This window comes from Protopterus annectens, chromosome 13.part0 (assembly GCF_019279795.1).
Source record: "Protopterus annectens isolate FY-2018-M chromosome 13.part0, PAN1.0, whole genome shotgun sequence".
NCBI classification, from domain to species: Eukaryota; Metazoa; Chordata; order Ceratodontiformes; family Protopteridae; genus Protopterus; species Protopterus annectens.
The window spans coordinates 625,919,491-625,935,665 of record NC_056747.1 but is presented as its reverse complement, the minus strand read 5'-3'; the positions used below and the strand labels follow the sequence as shown (position 1 = coordinate 625,935,665).

Sequence of the window (16,175 nt, the reverse complement as noted above, 5' to 3'; positions counted from 1 at the left end):
GAGACAGACTAGTCCCCCTCACTATGTAGATGTGTTCTCCTGGTTCAGGTTTGGATGAGGTAGCCATGCTTTTCTGTATGAAGATTCTTTGCTGACCCCCCCCCCACCCCACCCGTACTGCTAAGGAGTCACTTCCCTAGAGTTAGGCATCTCAGGAAGGTGCATCTCAGAGCTACAGGCCTCATCTTCATTTCTGCTTTATGTATTGTGAAGGTGCTGTTGTAGTAAAATTCACTGGTTTGTAAAGGATTATTGTTCCATGTGTCATTCAACCCTGATTGCTGCTTTTAGAAGCATTTTAAGTCCCTTTGCAATTTCTGGGGTGGGGGTGTTCTTTTAGAATAATGCCAATTTTGTTTCTTGTTCCCATAGTGCCTCCCTTAATGATAATTGTGTTCATTGATTAAGTCTTTTTACCTTTTATGCATTACAAATTAAAATGCATCGTCTGGTCTGGGTCATCCTTCAGGGCTGTGTCTTTAGGTGGATGGGTGGGTTCATATAGAAGCTACACTTAGGAAGATTTCTTCTGGGGCTCTGTCTTGTAGACAGACCAGTAAAAATAAGTCATATGTGCTACTATCCATAATGCTGTGTCTATAAGAAAATGAGTCCACGGCACTTCTTGCCTACCTCTTTTTGTAGTTGTACAGTGCCATGTCTTGCTACTCTGGTATAATTGGAGATGTTTTCTGTTATACTGTAGGGGATAAAAAAGGGATCTTTGTAGAAGGACCAGCTAAGGAGACAGGCTGACGATAGCCTGGAGAATGTGGCTAATGGCAAGCAATTAGGTGTGCTGAGTGGTCCTGTTGCTAGGAGCACAGTTCTCATCACAGGCCATGTATTATTATATATATATATATATTATTGCCTAAGACCAGTCTACAACCAAATGAAAGGTTATTTCAAGCACAAAAAGTGAAATTGGCCAGCCTTAAAATGGTCTAGAAGGGCAGCTACCTAGTACTTACCTATGAACCTATGAACCTATAAACCTTTGAACAAGGAGACTGAAAAACATTTCTGTATGAATATGGCAGCTCCACTAATGGACACTTTATGGTATAAGGAATTAAGATATACTAGTCATGCATTCAATAGCAAGATATAATGAATAAATATATAGTTATCCCTTTAGTCTTAGGGTGGCATTTTCCTTTAATATTCAGTAAGTGATGTAGGTTATCATTAAAAGCAGTAAAAAGTCGAATATTCATGTGACTGAGTTGATAAAATATACAGTTATAAAGATTTACCTTGGTAAGCAGAATAGGAAGACATTTCTTCCTGTCTTGTGGGTCATAAGATATCCACTTTATGATGGCTTCAAATACCACTTCCTCCTTTTTCACATTTAGCTCATCATTCTCAATTATTTCTTCAAATTCCAAAGCTGAGAGCTGGAGAAACTCAATGGAAACTTTTGTCATCTCTTCGAAGTTGTGAAGAATGAAAAGGCTAGCCTTTTGTGTCAGCTCAGGGCAGTAGTAACAGTCTGCAAACTTTTTGATTCCAATGCAGTTTTCTAAGCAGAGCTGAGACTCAAGAAAGTCACAGCAAGCTGTCACAATGCCTAACACATCAAACCGATCAGCTGCAACCAGAAGCTCTTCCACATTGTCGACAGTGACGGGTACTGTCCTAGTATAAGCATACTCTATGATCAACTGCATCATGTCTGCAGAAACACCAGAAATGCTGTATACCTTCTCTTCTGCTTTGCTCCAAGCACTAGTGAACAATGCCCTGTCAAAGACAAGAAACGTGATTGGCTGCTAGTAAGCAAGACAAAATATTGGTATCTTTCAAGTTTCACCTTAATAAACACACAATATGAATATGATGCATGTTATTAATGATGATGTTTCTGGTTATCCAAATGTTCAAAAAGATCACTGAACAAATATTAACAAATTCTGGTCTCTAGTATTGTCTTATGATATCATGTCCTTTTATGTTTTTCTTTAGATTCCTAATTTGTTTAACCCTGTTTCTGTAGTATGTCCTAACACAGTATTTATCTCATTCTTTACTTTCTTAATTTGCTTAAACTTGTTTTTGTAGTATGTCCTGACACGGTATTCTGTCTGTATTATGATCATTTATTTCCCTTCACTATCCTCATATTGCTGGCGATGTTGGATCTGGAGCACTGCCCTGGTTGCACGACAAAAAGACAAGTTCAGAAAAAGAAATATAGCATGAGAAAGCCAACAGTAATAAGAGACTTAAACTATGCTAACAATACCATCCCCCCAGGTTAGTGTCACATATGTCACATCTACAGAACCACCTTCTGCCCATCTATAGGTGATAGTACTGCTAAATATATTATGGGAAGAATATTAATATCAGAATAAAGTGCTTTTGTACTTTGAATTCATGTATAAATGCACATTTTCCAAATACAGAACATGTTTTGTGAATTAGCTTGGGATAAGTCAATTACTAATATATATACCAATATATATATATGAAGCTACTGATGTTTGTTTTCTTTTGAAAATACAGAACTGTGTGAGTGGGATAGAGCATTCATTATCTTCTATTATTATTATTATTATTATTATTATTATGTCTTTGTTTACTGGGCAAGTCAAACTGGGTAATACTCATTTTCATCCGTGGCCTGGGGAGAAAAGCTACATTTGCTTGCATTGCATCACACTAAGTTCCAGTTAAACTCAGAGTAGTTACATTTCTATTTCTATTTATACAGATACAGTAGTTACGTTTATATATTTTAAGATTTTACAGAGGTAACAGTTACTAAAGAGAAAGTCCATGTGTAATTTAGTGGATTGAACAGGCAGCAGTTATGTATACAATTGTTCTCTCATTTCAGTGAGAGGTTGAGAATATTCTGTTTAAGGAGAGTATTTGGAGAGTATTAGATGGTGAGCACAAAGTCTTAACCTGGTGATGAGCGTGTGCAGGACCAGAACTGCTTAACATGTTTTTTAAAAAATGGTTTAAAACTATTGTTTGTCAGATAGTTTTATTTGTGTGGGGATACTATTCCAGAGTTTAGCAATATACTGGGAGTAGAGTGGGTCTCCAGCAACATTATTAGACTTACTTGTGAGTAGTAAGAATTTGTTACTAGAACAGAGGTCTCTTGTTGGACAGTAGGGCAGTAATACATTTTGTAGAGCAGGGCATTTTTCTGGGATGATGAATGAGTTTGTGTACAGTAGTTAGTTGTGAATATGTTAGCTAGTTGTGTAGTTCAAGCCAGTTTAGTTGCTTTAAGCTATGACAATGGTGGGTCTTATGAGGGAGATTGGTGGCAAATTTAGTTATTTTATTGTAGCAGGAGGCAAGTTGCTTTCAGTATTACGTTTGTTAGGATAGGAGTGGAGTACAAGAGAGTTGACAAGTTTTTCTTGCAGTATCTGTATGATGATGATGATGATCTGTAAGAAATCCAATGATCCTATAAAGGGAGCGTAGTTTCTGGTGTGTACATTTAATGGCATGCAGCATATGCTGGTCATGTTGGAGATTGTCATCTATTATAATGCCTACAAGTTTACTACAAGTTACAGTTGCAATGATTGTATTATTTGCTGGCTTAATGGTAAAGGATTGCTTTGGATTTTGACAACTTTTTGAGATAAAATGCATTAACTTAGTTTTCTTGAGGTTGAATAGGAGGTTTGATTATTTGAGCCAGGTTCTACAGAAGAGAAAGATTTTTGGGTAATGTCTTGGAGCTTATTTATTGTTGAGGTCACACATATTAATGTTGAGTCATCTGCATACTGAACATATACTAGCATGGTGAGTGGAGGTGTGGAGGTTATTAGTAAATATATTAAATAGGGGAGGACCCAAGATAGAGCCCTGAGGGACACCTGTAGTAACTGGTTGAAAGGATGAGTAGGTTTGTGGATGAAGATAGAGCCCTGAGGGACACCTGTAGTAACTGGTTAAAAGGATGAGTAGGTTTATTGCCATTTAACCCAATCACCAGCAAAGGACAAGAAAAACACCACAGAATGGCACAAAATCCACACTTTATTCCAAGTTTAGCATTATATAAAACACATACCATATCAACATCTGAAAGTTTAAAAACATGAATTACATACTTCCATAAAAACAATGTCATAACTTTAAAAAAGAAAGTAATGATTTAAACTTACTACCCTAACATGTTGTGCAGTTTTTAAATACTAGAGATGCTAATCATCTCATTTAAACCTGGATACTGAGATGCATTTAAAAACAATTGCCACCTCAGTTCCAGTACATCTAGATGTACATTCAAAATTCTACCCTGCTCATCCTTGAGTAATTGCTGAATCACCAAAAACAGGCACTTGCAGGAATGTCATGGACACCAGTTCAAGTTTTTGGTGATAGGTATAAATGAGATGATTAGCATCTCTAGTATTTTAAACATTCAGGTGTTGATATGGCATGTGTTTCATATAACATTTATTTTTTCTTTTTTATCCGAATGCATGAATTGGTTTATGTAAATTGCTCAAATTGTTTTAATTGTTTAATTGGGGTGGATTTATAAGTGACTGGGTGTGTTCTTTGGTTTACTGTTCTGAAGAAGTCCCTCGAGTGGGGAAGAAAGTGCTAAACTTGGAATAAAGTGTGGATTTTGTGCCATTCTGTGGTGTTTTTCCTGTCCTTTGCTGGTGTTTGGATTACTTGGTTTTTGAATTTTATTCATGGTGTTGCCATTTAATGGCTTGTTGCCTTCCAGATAAGTAATTAAGAAACCACAATAAGGAGTATTGTGAAAGTTCTACTGAGGAGAGATGAATGATTAGTTGCTGGCACAAGACAGTATCAAATATCTTTGACAAGTCGAAGAACATGGTAGACACGACCAGACCATTCTTTCTATGTTGGTTTTTTATATTGGTAAAATGTAGTAGAGCAGTAGTGGTGCTGTGCTGGGGCCTAAAGCCATGTTCTGTTTCTGAGAGCAGGTTATTTAAGGTTAGATATTGCAACAGTTGCATATGGATGCATTTCTCTAATATTGTGGAGAAGGGGAGTAAATCACTTTTGGTCTGTACCTATTAAACTCTCTAGATGTGCCAACTATGTGTAGTGGTATGATGTAGGATTTTTTTCCATGGTGATGGGACATATTTTTCTGCAATAGACCTATTAATTAGTATGGGCAAAGAAAAGGCTATGACATCTGCGGCCAGTTTTAGGTAGTCTGATGGTAGCTGGTCTACAGCTACAGAAGTAGTTTCTAGTTTAATGAGCAATTCCATTATGAGTGAAATGGATACTGAACTAAAACTGAAGAGCTGTGGGTGGTTTTGGTTGGACAGTGGTAGAGAAAGGGGGTCAGATCTGTATTAGTATCTTAGAGAGATAATATTGATTGTATAAAGTAGAAATTAAACTGTGGGGATAGGCTGTTGTATTGTCTGTTTTTGGAGAGGGAGTGTTGGTCTTGTAGGGTGGAGTAGTTTATTTAGTGATGACTAAAAAAGTTGTTTTGATGTTTATCTTGTAAGTCAGTATAGTATGTTTGCTTGTCCTGTTTGACATGGAGTTTTGCAAGATTTCTAAGATGTCTAAATTGCTGGAAGGCATTTTGGATTCTATTTTTATACCAATTTTGCCAGGCTTTATCCCTTTTTACTATGAGTTTTTTGTTTCTTTTGTTAGCCATGGTGCGGGGTTGGACTTCACTATTTTATTACATACTGGTACTAAACTACTTAAGGTCTATAAGAATACATTATTAAAATGTTCTACAGCAATATCTAGTGGCATTGTTCCAAGTACATTCCAGTTATATTGTTTTAATGTTTCATTGAAAATATTTTTGCTGAAATTGGTTGTATTTCATATTTGATTATAAATAATATGTTTATCTAGGTTATTGTAAGTTCTAATAGCGTATATTGGTATGTGGTCATCCATGCTGAGAGGCAGCCTACGCTTGTCAGTTTGTCTGGTTTGATTGTAAGAATCCAGTCTAATGTTGAGTGTCTTCCTGAACTTTTATTGATTCTAGTGGGTGTGGTTATTAATTATTTGAAGTTGTATAAGCTTATGGATTCAGTGGGAATAGTGGATGAACAGCTAGTCTATATTTAAATATTATAGTGTCATAGTTAATTTGTTTGGATATCCAGTACAGTATGTTTTCAGGAGTATCAATGTTATTCCCCTGGTGATATATAAATTACTGTTAAGCATATAGTTTTCTTATTGTTGATTTTTAGCAGTGTTATTAGAAGCTCAGCATTGTTAAATTTGGGTATTTCCTGTGCGAGTAAGGTGAAGGTTATGAATTTTTATAGATGATTGCTACACCACCTGCACACTTGTTTTTTGTCATACCAGAGTATATTGTATCCTGGGGGGGGGGGTCTCATTATCCTTTATTTCTTTTTATAACCAGATTTCGGTAGCTCTGACTAAATCAGGAGTGTATGTGGCAAGGTAGGATGTATGTGATGGATTTTATTGCACCTGCTTCTTAGGTTCATATTTAGTAAGTTGAGTTTGGATTTGTTGTTTGTTGAGATATATTACGTGGGTTCTACCTGACTTAGTCGACAGTGCAGAAGATCGACAACGGAATCCGGAGCTCCAGAAGATCGACAATGAAGAAGACCGACGCGAATCGCGAGTGCCAGAACATCGACAATGCAGAAGACCGACACGACAGATGACAACACCGACGCCGAGGATGCCGACATGGGAAAAGGCTGTGTGAGTATGCGGTAGTGACGGACGTTAGGGTGCGAGTCAGGTAAGTGTGGATATTGACGGTCTGTGGGGATAGGGGTGGGTTAAGTGAGTTAGGGTTAGGGAGCGATAGGGGTGGGTTAAGTGAGTTAGGGTTAGGGAGCGATAGGGGTGGGTTAAGTGAGTTAGGGTTAGGGAGCGGGTTAGGTAAGTGTGTGGTAGGGATAGACTTTGGGATAGGGGCAGGTTAAGTGAGTTAGGGTTAGGGAGCGGGTTAGGTACGTGTGCAATAGTGACGGACCTTAGGGTTAGGGTAAGGTTTAGTGTGGGTTTGTAAGGATTATGGTGTGCTTGTGTTGTGTGTGTGGTTTGTGGAATGGGGATGTGTTTTGTTTTTTATTGTTGTTATTGTGGTGTGTGCAGTGTATGGGGTTTCGTGTTTGTGTACCGTCGGTTATTACATTGTCGGGTATGTGAGGTTTCGTGTTAATGGACCGTCGATTATGTGGTGTCGGTGATGTTGTTGTCGGTGTTGTGTGGTTTCGACTATGTCAGGTAGAACCATTACGTGACGGGTTTATTTTGGGGTTGGAAGTGATGATCTCATGAACAGTGGGACCTGGGTTGGGATGAATTATCTCCTCTATTTTTTGAATTGATATTTTACAGAGGTACATGCATGGCCAGTTATATTTTAGTCTTGGTTTGGTATCTGATCATAAATTTGATTTGAATACTTAGTTTTGAAATATGTATAGATAAATAAACCAGATGTGATTTGTTTGTAGAGACAGGGTGTTATGGAGAAAGGCAGGCTGAGTAGATGGTGATATTCTTTCTGAGGATTGGTTGAAGTCCTACGTATTTGAAGGAGGTGTATTTCGTAATTGGTGATGAAGGCTAGTAGAGTGATGAGGAATAGTAAAACCATCTGCGTTAGGGGCATACTTATAACTTGGCTTTTATCTTTGTTGTAAATTAGGATTAGAAAATGTAAGGAGGGTACTGGGTCAGTTGTAGAGATGTATTGTGATAGTTATAGGGGGCAAGAAGTAAGACAGTTTGAGAGAGAGTCAGGTGGTAGACTAGAGTGGGTATTACTATTGGCGGTAATTCTAGTGATTGTTTTTCTTCTGGAGGGAACTGATGTTGTTGATTTGAGGAATATGTAGGTGATACTATGGAAGTATAACTGTAGAGAAAGAGGGGGTGAGTGGGAATTGGTGGTAGGGTAGAGGAGTGATGTGAACCTGAGCATTAGTGAATGAGGCAGTTAAAAACTTGGCAAAGAGACAGAGAAAAACAATCAGTGACTGAACTTAAACAGCCACAAATCTGAGAGAGACAAGTAAAAGTGCAGTTTAAAAGGCCTCTGTGCTCATAGATGAATGTCTTGATTTTATTGCTCTAGCACACAGTTTTAGTAGGAGAGTTAGTCCAGTATCACTTTGACCTGACTGATGATGATAAATAACAGTAAAAAATTGTACTTGACTGTTTGAACAACTGTGTAATAGTAAGGCGGTTTCTATGGACTTTGAAATGCAAAGTCCAAAGACTACCCTCACCCCTACAGATCAACAAAACAATGAGAAAAAGTAAGCCAGAATGCAGGACTGTAGGTCTGGAAAAACACTAGCTCAGAACTGAAAGTGGATGCACAAACATCTGGGGCAAAGGAGAAAAATAAATTAAGGAAGGGGGACAGTGGACTGCTAAAAACAGTCAATGGAGCACACTTCAAGGAGAAAGTGCCAGTGGGACTGCTGTGGTCTAAGAAAATGGAGCTATTATAATGGACTAAGTTCTTTGTTTTAGGCTGCCATAATATTTATAATTTACATACAAATATAGTCCATAGACTGGTGTTCAAACTGCAGACTTCACTGTTGCATACATATCAATTTGCTTGCAGGGACACTTCTATAAAAATAAAAATTAAACAATAAATAGAGAGGTGAGGGCACTGAATCAGTGTTGACTGATCACAAATACTAGCTTAAAGCTGAAAGTGGTTAAATAACTGTCCCAGGCAAGAAGAAATAAGAACAGAAGGGGAGAGACCAAGGGTGACTTCCTTGAAGACATGCAGTTCCACTGAAGAAAGACAGGAGGATATAAATAATGGGAGTAGCAAGTCTGGAGGAAGTGAAGGAAAAATAAGAGAAAGAAATAGTTTGAGTAGGATCAGTATGAAGAAATGTCAGTGTCTGCCAGGAGGTAGAGCATGAAGGCTGACCATCAGGATGTCTGTGGATGAGGGTTTACAGACTATAACGCTATTGTGTACAAACTACGACAACATTTATATTTATACTGAGAGCTTGTGACCAGACTCCGAGATCTTGCAGTATAAACTGCAAGAGAAAATTAAAAAAGTAAAACTTCAAATATAACCGGATTAATTGATGTAACTGGGGGTCCTTCTCAGTCTCTGCATCTCCAATGTACCATTTAACCCACCACAGACTTAGGACAGCCAGAGGCCCACACCCACTGGCAGATAGGTTATTTTCTGTAGTGGTTTGGGGCTGGAGATGAGATGAGAGCTTCCACACAATCATTAGTGCTGCTCTCAGGGCTGTTGTTCTAATAAGCCATAATGTTGCTGTGTGTGTGTGTGTGTGTGTGTGTGTGTGTGTGTGTGTGTGTGTGTGTGTGTGTGTGTGTGCGCGCCAGCTCACACAATGGGATGGCATGCAATATAGAGGATTATGATTGGGTCACTTATCTTAATGAGCTTATTATGTGTTTGAGAAATGGATGACAAGAAATTCATTTCAAGAACAGAGATTTGATCATAATTCTTTGCAGTCCATAGAGATTTATCTTCTCCGTGTACTACTAGTTAATGAAAAATTACACAAAACAATTATGATGTGTTGTAACAGCTTTGAAAGCTGTTAAAGCAGTGGGGAAGTGATTGATGTCGTATATATTTGCTGTGTAATGGAAGCAGTTACACCAAACTACTGTGCATACTTTAGCAGACAACAGGCAAAAACAGGAGTTGAAACAAAGCCATTTCATCCCATGTTGCTACTGCTTTCTGGCCAGCAATGACTGTTTTTAGTGCAGACTCAATGTTAACAGTGCCTTGGCAGTGCTTCAAAATCCTTTTAAGTGCGGTTAAGGTCAGGTCTTTCTCTGCAGTAGCACTTAACCAGGATATTATTTAACTATTTTGTAGTATACTCATGGCACTCCATGCACTACAAGCAGATGTAAGGGCTGTCTATGCCTCTGTAGTGATGTAACGTCAGAAGTCCTGCCCTTTTAAGTAACTGCTGCTGCTCATTTCTGATCTTCAGCAGGGGTGATGTAACATCAGAAGCCCTGCCCTTTTAAGTAACTGCTGCTGCTTGTTTCTGATCTTCAGCAGGGGTGACGTAACGTCAGAAGCCCTGCCCTTTTAAGTAACTGCTGCTGCTCATTTCTGATCTTCAGCAGGGGTGACGTAACGTCAGAAGCCCTGCCCTTTTAAGTAACTGCTGCTGCTTGTTTCTGATCTTCAGCAGGGGTGACGTAACGTCAGAAGCCCTGCCCTTTTAAGTAACTGCTGCTGCTCATTTCTGATCTTCAGCAGGGGTGATGTAACATCAGAAGCCCTGCCCTTTTAAGTAACTGCTGCTGCTCGTTTCTGATCTTCAGCAGGGGTGATGTAACATCAGAAGCCCTGCACTTTTAAGTAACTGCTGCTGCTCATTTCTGATCTTCAGCAGGGGTGATGTAACATCAGAAGCCCTGCACTTTTAAGTAACTGCTGCTGCTCATTTCTGATCTTCAGCAGGGGTGATGTAACATCAGAAGCCCTGCACTTTTAAGTAACTGCTGCTGCTCATTTCTGATCTTCAGCAGGGGTGATGTAACATCAGAAGCCCTGCACTTTTAAGTAACTGCTGCTGCTCGTTTCTGATCTTCAGCAGGGGTGACATAACGTCAGAAGTCCTGCCCTTTTAAGTAACTGCTGCTGCTCATTTCTGATCTTCAGCAGGGGTGACGTAACATCAGAAGTCCTGCCCTTTTAAGTAACTGCTGCTGCTCATTTCTGATCTTCAGCAGGGGTGACGTAACGTCAGAAGTCCTGCCCTTTTAAGTAACTGCTGCTGCTCATTTCTGATCTTCAGCAGGGGTGACGTAATGTCAGAAGTCCTGCCCTTTTAAGTAACTGCTGCTGCTCGTTTCTGATCTTCAGCAGGGGTGACATAATGTCAGAAGTCCTGCTGCTGCTCATTTCTGATCTTCAGCAGGGGTGACGTAACATCAGAAGTCCTGCCCTTTTAAGTAACTGCTGCTGCTCATTTCTGATCTTCAGCAGGGGTGACGTAACGTCAGAAGTCCTGCCCTTTTAAGTAACTGCTGCTGCTCATTTCTGATCTTCAGCAGGACACTCTCCTAACTCAAGTTTTCAGCCATCCTCCCTGAGAACAGTGAATGGGCTCAATATTATCGTTTTCTAGAGGAAGGCAAGCCTGGGATTTCTGAAGAAGAGCTGAGTCAGAGCCGAGCCAAGTGTCTGTCTTGGCTCTTAGCCCATTAAGGGCTGAGCCAGAACCAAGAAAGTGTAATAACTGTATCATTTACAGTGTTTAAGATTGTTATAAAACTGTCATGGAGTAATAAAATCACTAAATCCTATTTTACCCATAGTAGTTTCAGTGTAGGACTATGCTGAATTTTACCAAATTGGGCCTATCTAAACAATCCTGTGTTGATTTGTCATTGATTGTGCAGCTGTCTTGTAAGAGAAGATTTAGTTTGATTTATCTTTTATTTTTTTTACCACTGTTTTTCAGTTTGTATGAAGGAAGGGATAGCTTGTAGACAGGAAGATTGTTGGTTTGTAAGTTATTAATCTTTACTGTTAAAAAGACGTGCAAGTGTAATTGATAGTGATAGTAAAGAAATTCCAGATTCTGTGTGACTTTCACAACTGGTATAGTCAGAGCAACAGCTTTATTCTACTTAATTTTATATTTAGTTGTATATTGTTTGAGTTTTCTCATGGAAGTTGATTTAAACTCTATGAATTCTGGGGTAAATGATTTTGATTATCCTTTTCTTTTACAATTCTTTGTTCATTTGCAGCCAAAAGTGGATTTCTTAAATGACTATGCCATTAATGATTTACTAAAGCATAAGTATCTTGTAGTTTAATTTCTCCAAGTCTTTTGGGTTTCAATACCTTGACAGGAATGGATCCAATTCCTACGTCAAAGTATGATTAAAGTTCATAAAATTTGTATTGTTTCAATCTTCTATGTTATACAAAAGCGTTCTTCGCACCACCCCTATCTTGAGCAGTGTACTAAATGTTCTGTATATTTAAGGGTAACATTACTAAATGTTCTGTATATTTAAAGGTAACATTTGATAACACTAGTGATCTACTTCCTCACGTCAACAGTTGGATGATTTGCTATTAGAAATCTAGACTTGCTGATGACGATTTCAGTTTTGCAACTGGCACAGCTTGGAGAACTGTCATTGCATAGATTAATGACTGGACACTGGACTAATGAGATAATTGTTAGGCAAAGAGCAACTAGAACACAGTTAGGAAAGGAAGTGTCTATTGTCAGTAAAGATCACTCTACTCCTATTGAAAAAGATAATACCACTGACAACATTGGAATTCTGGATACAAGTATTCAGCAATCTGAGGATTCAGGGAATTAAGAAGAAAATAAAAAAGGAAGGAAGAACTTTGCAACAAATAAGGAAGAAAGAGAAACTGATTCATCTCTACAACGCAAAAAAATACATACTAAAAAGAACATTGTTTTGTAATGTAACACACAGATTACAGGAAATGATTACGTGTTTGTACCAAAAACCTTCAGTGTAGAAAAAAAGGCATAATTTATTTTCCAAAAAAGAAGGTATAACAAAGAGGCAGGGGGCAGGCGATAAGGAAGGAATCAAAACGAACTTGGAAGGACTGAATAAAACATAACTGTAAGAAAAAAACAGATGAAAGACTGAATTTGACAACATGGCTCAAGATGTGGATGTACAAAGCCAGCTGGATGAGAATTGTATGTCTTTATTCATTTATTTATTTGTTTATCGCTGTTGCGCACTGATCAATACTGACCAATCTCTGGCTCAGCGTGCAAATGTAACAAGCAATGAAAAGAGTGAGATTAATAAGACTGATGGTGATGAAGATCATTCCTTTCTAACAACTGATAGAGCAGCTATTACTGAATTAGAAGTTGGAGATTCTTCAGAGCTGGTCAGCAAAGATATTCTTGAACTGGAGATTCAATTATTAGGGGAACTGCTACTTACATTTTCAGAGAAGATAATGAATACTGAATAGTGTTATGCTTGCCAGGAGCAAAAACAGAGGATATGCTAAAGACTTTAGAATGCCCTAATGTAAGGAAGTATGGATCTGTTTTTATTCATATTGGTACAAATTATGTCATCCACAAGGACTCTCTGACTGTTAGTAGGGAAGTTGCCACCCTCTTAGATGGCATAGCTTGTACAGGTCCTGGGACATATTTTTCAAATATAGAAAGGAGAGTCAGGTCACTGTCAATAAAAAGACTTTTTGGGTAAACACCTACATGAAAACAATGCCCCATATTAAAAAATGGAAATATGTAGGGCATCTGAGCCTAATTTTGGGCACACATGTTTAGACATGATGGCGTACACTTTGTCAATATCAGGAAGATAATTTTTGCAGCAGATATTTTGCAATATTTGGCAAACATGAGGCAAGATGTTTGCCAGGTCAAAAATTTAACCATTCACAGATAACATTTGATGCATGTCTGATGGTTATTAATGCTAGGACCATTAATAATATTTTTTTTTATTGGAAAGTCTGCTACGTTCCCATAAGACTGATGTTGTTATTGTTCGAGAAACATGGTTAAAGGAACAATGTGTGAAAACCAGTTTTGTCAGGGTATGAATGTTTGTTTTTACTGTAATAGACAAGCTAACAAAAAATCAGGTGGATGTGTTATGATGGGGATTAAAGACTGTTATGACACCTGTGATTACTACATGTTTAATGATAATACCAGTACTGTAGATTGTGTAACTGTGGCAATAACGAGAACTCTGGAACATATGACAATTGTTGGAGTGTATAGACCATCAAAGAGAAGTGCTGATGAGCTAGAAGAATTGATACAGTTCTTGCATGAAGCACAGGAGGGAAGAATAATAGTGGCTGGGGACTTAAATTTACCAGAAACAGACTGGAATAATATTGATTCAACAGCATTAGTAAGGAAAATATTCATAAAGTACGTTCAGGAGCAACAATTACTTCAGATTGTAAAGAAGCCTACCAGGGAACAGAACATACTAGATGCTGTTTGTGTTCCTAAATAAATTACCTTTACTTCATATAACATTTTGCTACTGTTGACATGCAGTGATCATGGTGTTATAAAGGTTAATTTCTTGCTAGATAATTCTGCCAAACTGAAACCTATACCAAATGCACAGAAGATTAATAACAGATTATGTGGAAGCAAAATAGTCACTTTGTAAAATTAATTGAAGTGATGCGTTCAGTGGAAAAGCTGCAGAAGGAATGTGGAAAGTTATGAAAGTGGAACTGTTTGAATGCAAAAAAAAAAAATATTTAACATCAGGATCTAAGCACACTACATCATGAGGATATATTTTCATAAGAACAAGATACTTGATTGAGGTGAAAATGAAAAAAATATAAGAAATGGAAAGCAGGCTGAACTATGACTTTGAAAACTAAAACAAGCTGGGCAGGCAAATTAAACACAGTGTGGGACAATATCAAGTAAATTCATATAAAGATGTTGAGCATAACAGGAAATTATTTTATATATACATATTATGTAGTGGGAGTAAAGACATACAAACCGATACACTGTTTGTAGATTCTAAAATGTATTCTGATATGCAACAGATTATAGATATATTTACAAAATCTTATACAAAGCAGTTTAGCTCCATAAAGAGGGTGATAAATTGTCCTACTGGCATGCAAGTAACTCAGATACTGAAATCAAATTCATTAAAGTGAAAAAGAACTATGCAAACTGGATTCAAACAAAGCACAGGGAGAAGATGAAATTTAGTAATAATGACATAAGAACAATTAAGCATGAGCTTACAATACCATTATATCTGATATTTACTAGGTTGTATAAATATGAGGAGATTCTTCATGACTGGTGGCATGCATTTGTTTAAACTTGTCTTTAAGAAAAAGGGAAATCTGACAAACCCAGAGTCATACAGACCCATAAGTTTCCTTTCTTGTTGTGGAAACATAATGGAAAAGGTTATTATTGGATACATTATTGTCAGAACTGGAAAGGCTGGGACCTGAAACCATATATCAGCATGCATTTGTTGAAAATATATTACCACCTGTAACATGAGGCTCTATAACAATATAATAACAACTAAAAATATAGATTTAACTTCAGCATTTGATAGGGTCATACACAAAACACCGATCAGCAAATTAGAACAACTAGGTATTGATGTACACTCGATAAGATGGATAGCTGCATGACTTACAAATATGACATGGCAAGTATCATTCAGCAATTGGACAGGTGAAATTCGAGGTTACAATCAGGGTGTACGTCAGGGCTATATCCTAGGCCCATACTTGTTTAGACTGCATCTTTCAGATCCATCTTTTTCATCTGAGGTGTTTTAAAGTCTGTATGCAGATGACTTGAAAATGGGTAAACTGATTACATGTGTTACAGATAGGACACATTTGCAAAAGAACTTGACTAAGTTTGGGTCTAGGAGAATAACATGCTGATAAATTCATCAAAAACTAAGTATATGAGATTTGGGAGACATAAATTGAAAGGTGAATACTTAATACAGCACACAGTGATTGAAACTGTAGACTCATTTAACGACCTAGGTATATGGGTAGATGATACCTCTCAACTGTCCAGATTTTCGCAGAATGTCCAGAGTTTTGCCTCATATTTGTGGTGTGTTCCTCCTAAAATCTGCACCTTTCCGGTAAATAGCTGAGGATTGAAGTCATTAAATAATGAGAAATATTCGAGTTTAAGACTCCACATCCTTCAGAAAATTTATGCTAATGCAAAACCTATTATTCTATCAACGTTCTAAGCTTGTAAGAGCAATAGTTAAAATGTGTCCCTATTTGTCCCCCCATCATTTAGGCTTTGCGCAGATTTTCTGCTGTAAGAGGTTGAGAGTTATCCAGCTTTGAGTCTTTCTAATCATATCAACCAATTGATTAATGACAGTTATAGAATTGTAGGTTGTATAAAAAGATTTAGAATGTTTAGGAAATCAGAAATTATGAAGTCAATGTTTGTTAGGTACATTAGACCCAAATTTGAATATGGAATAATAATAGGGAACCCTACCAAATTACATTAAAGCAAAAACTAGTTTACATATTTTTAAAAACAGCCTGGGCACTTATTATGGGAGCAAATGTTCTGATATATTGACAGGCTAGAAGGGCATTA

At 37.6% G+C, this 16,175-nt stretch overlaps 1 protein-coding gene across 1 annotated transcript in view; it reads right to left on the bottom strand.

Annotated features, from left to right (window-relative positions):
* The window catches only part of LOC122788352 (kelch-like protein 10), a 77,065-nt gene that overhangs the window by 28,740 nt on the left and 32,150 nt on the right, over positions 1–16,175 (bottom strand). Inside the window, exon 2 of the mRNA XM_044055423.1 lies at positions 1,260–1,749. Within this exon, the coding sequence (XP_043911358.1) occupies positions 1,260–1,749 (490 nt within the window). The remainder of the gene's footprint in view (positions 1–1,259; positions 1,750–16,175) is intronic.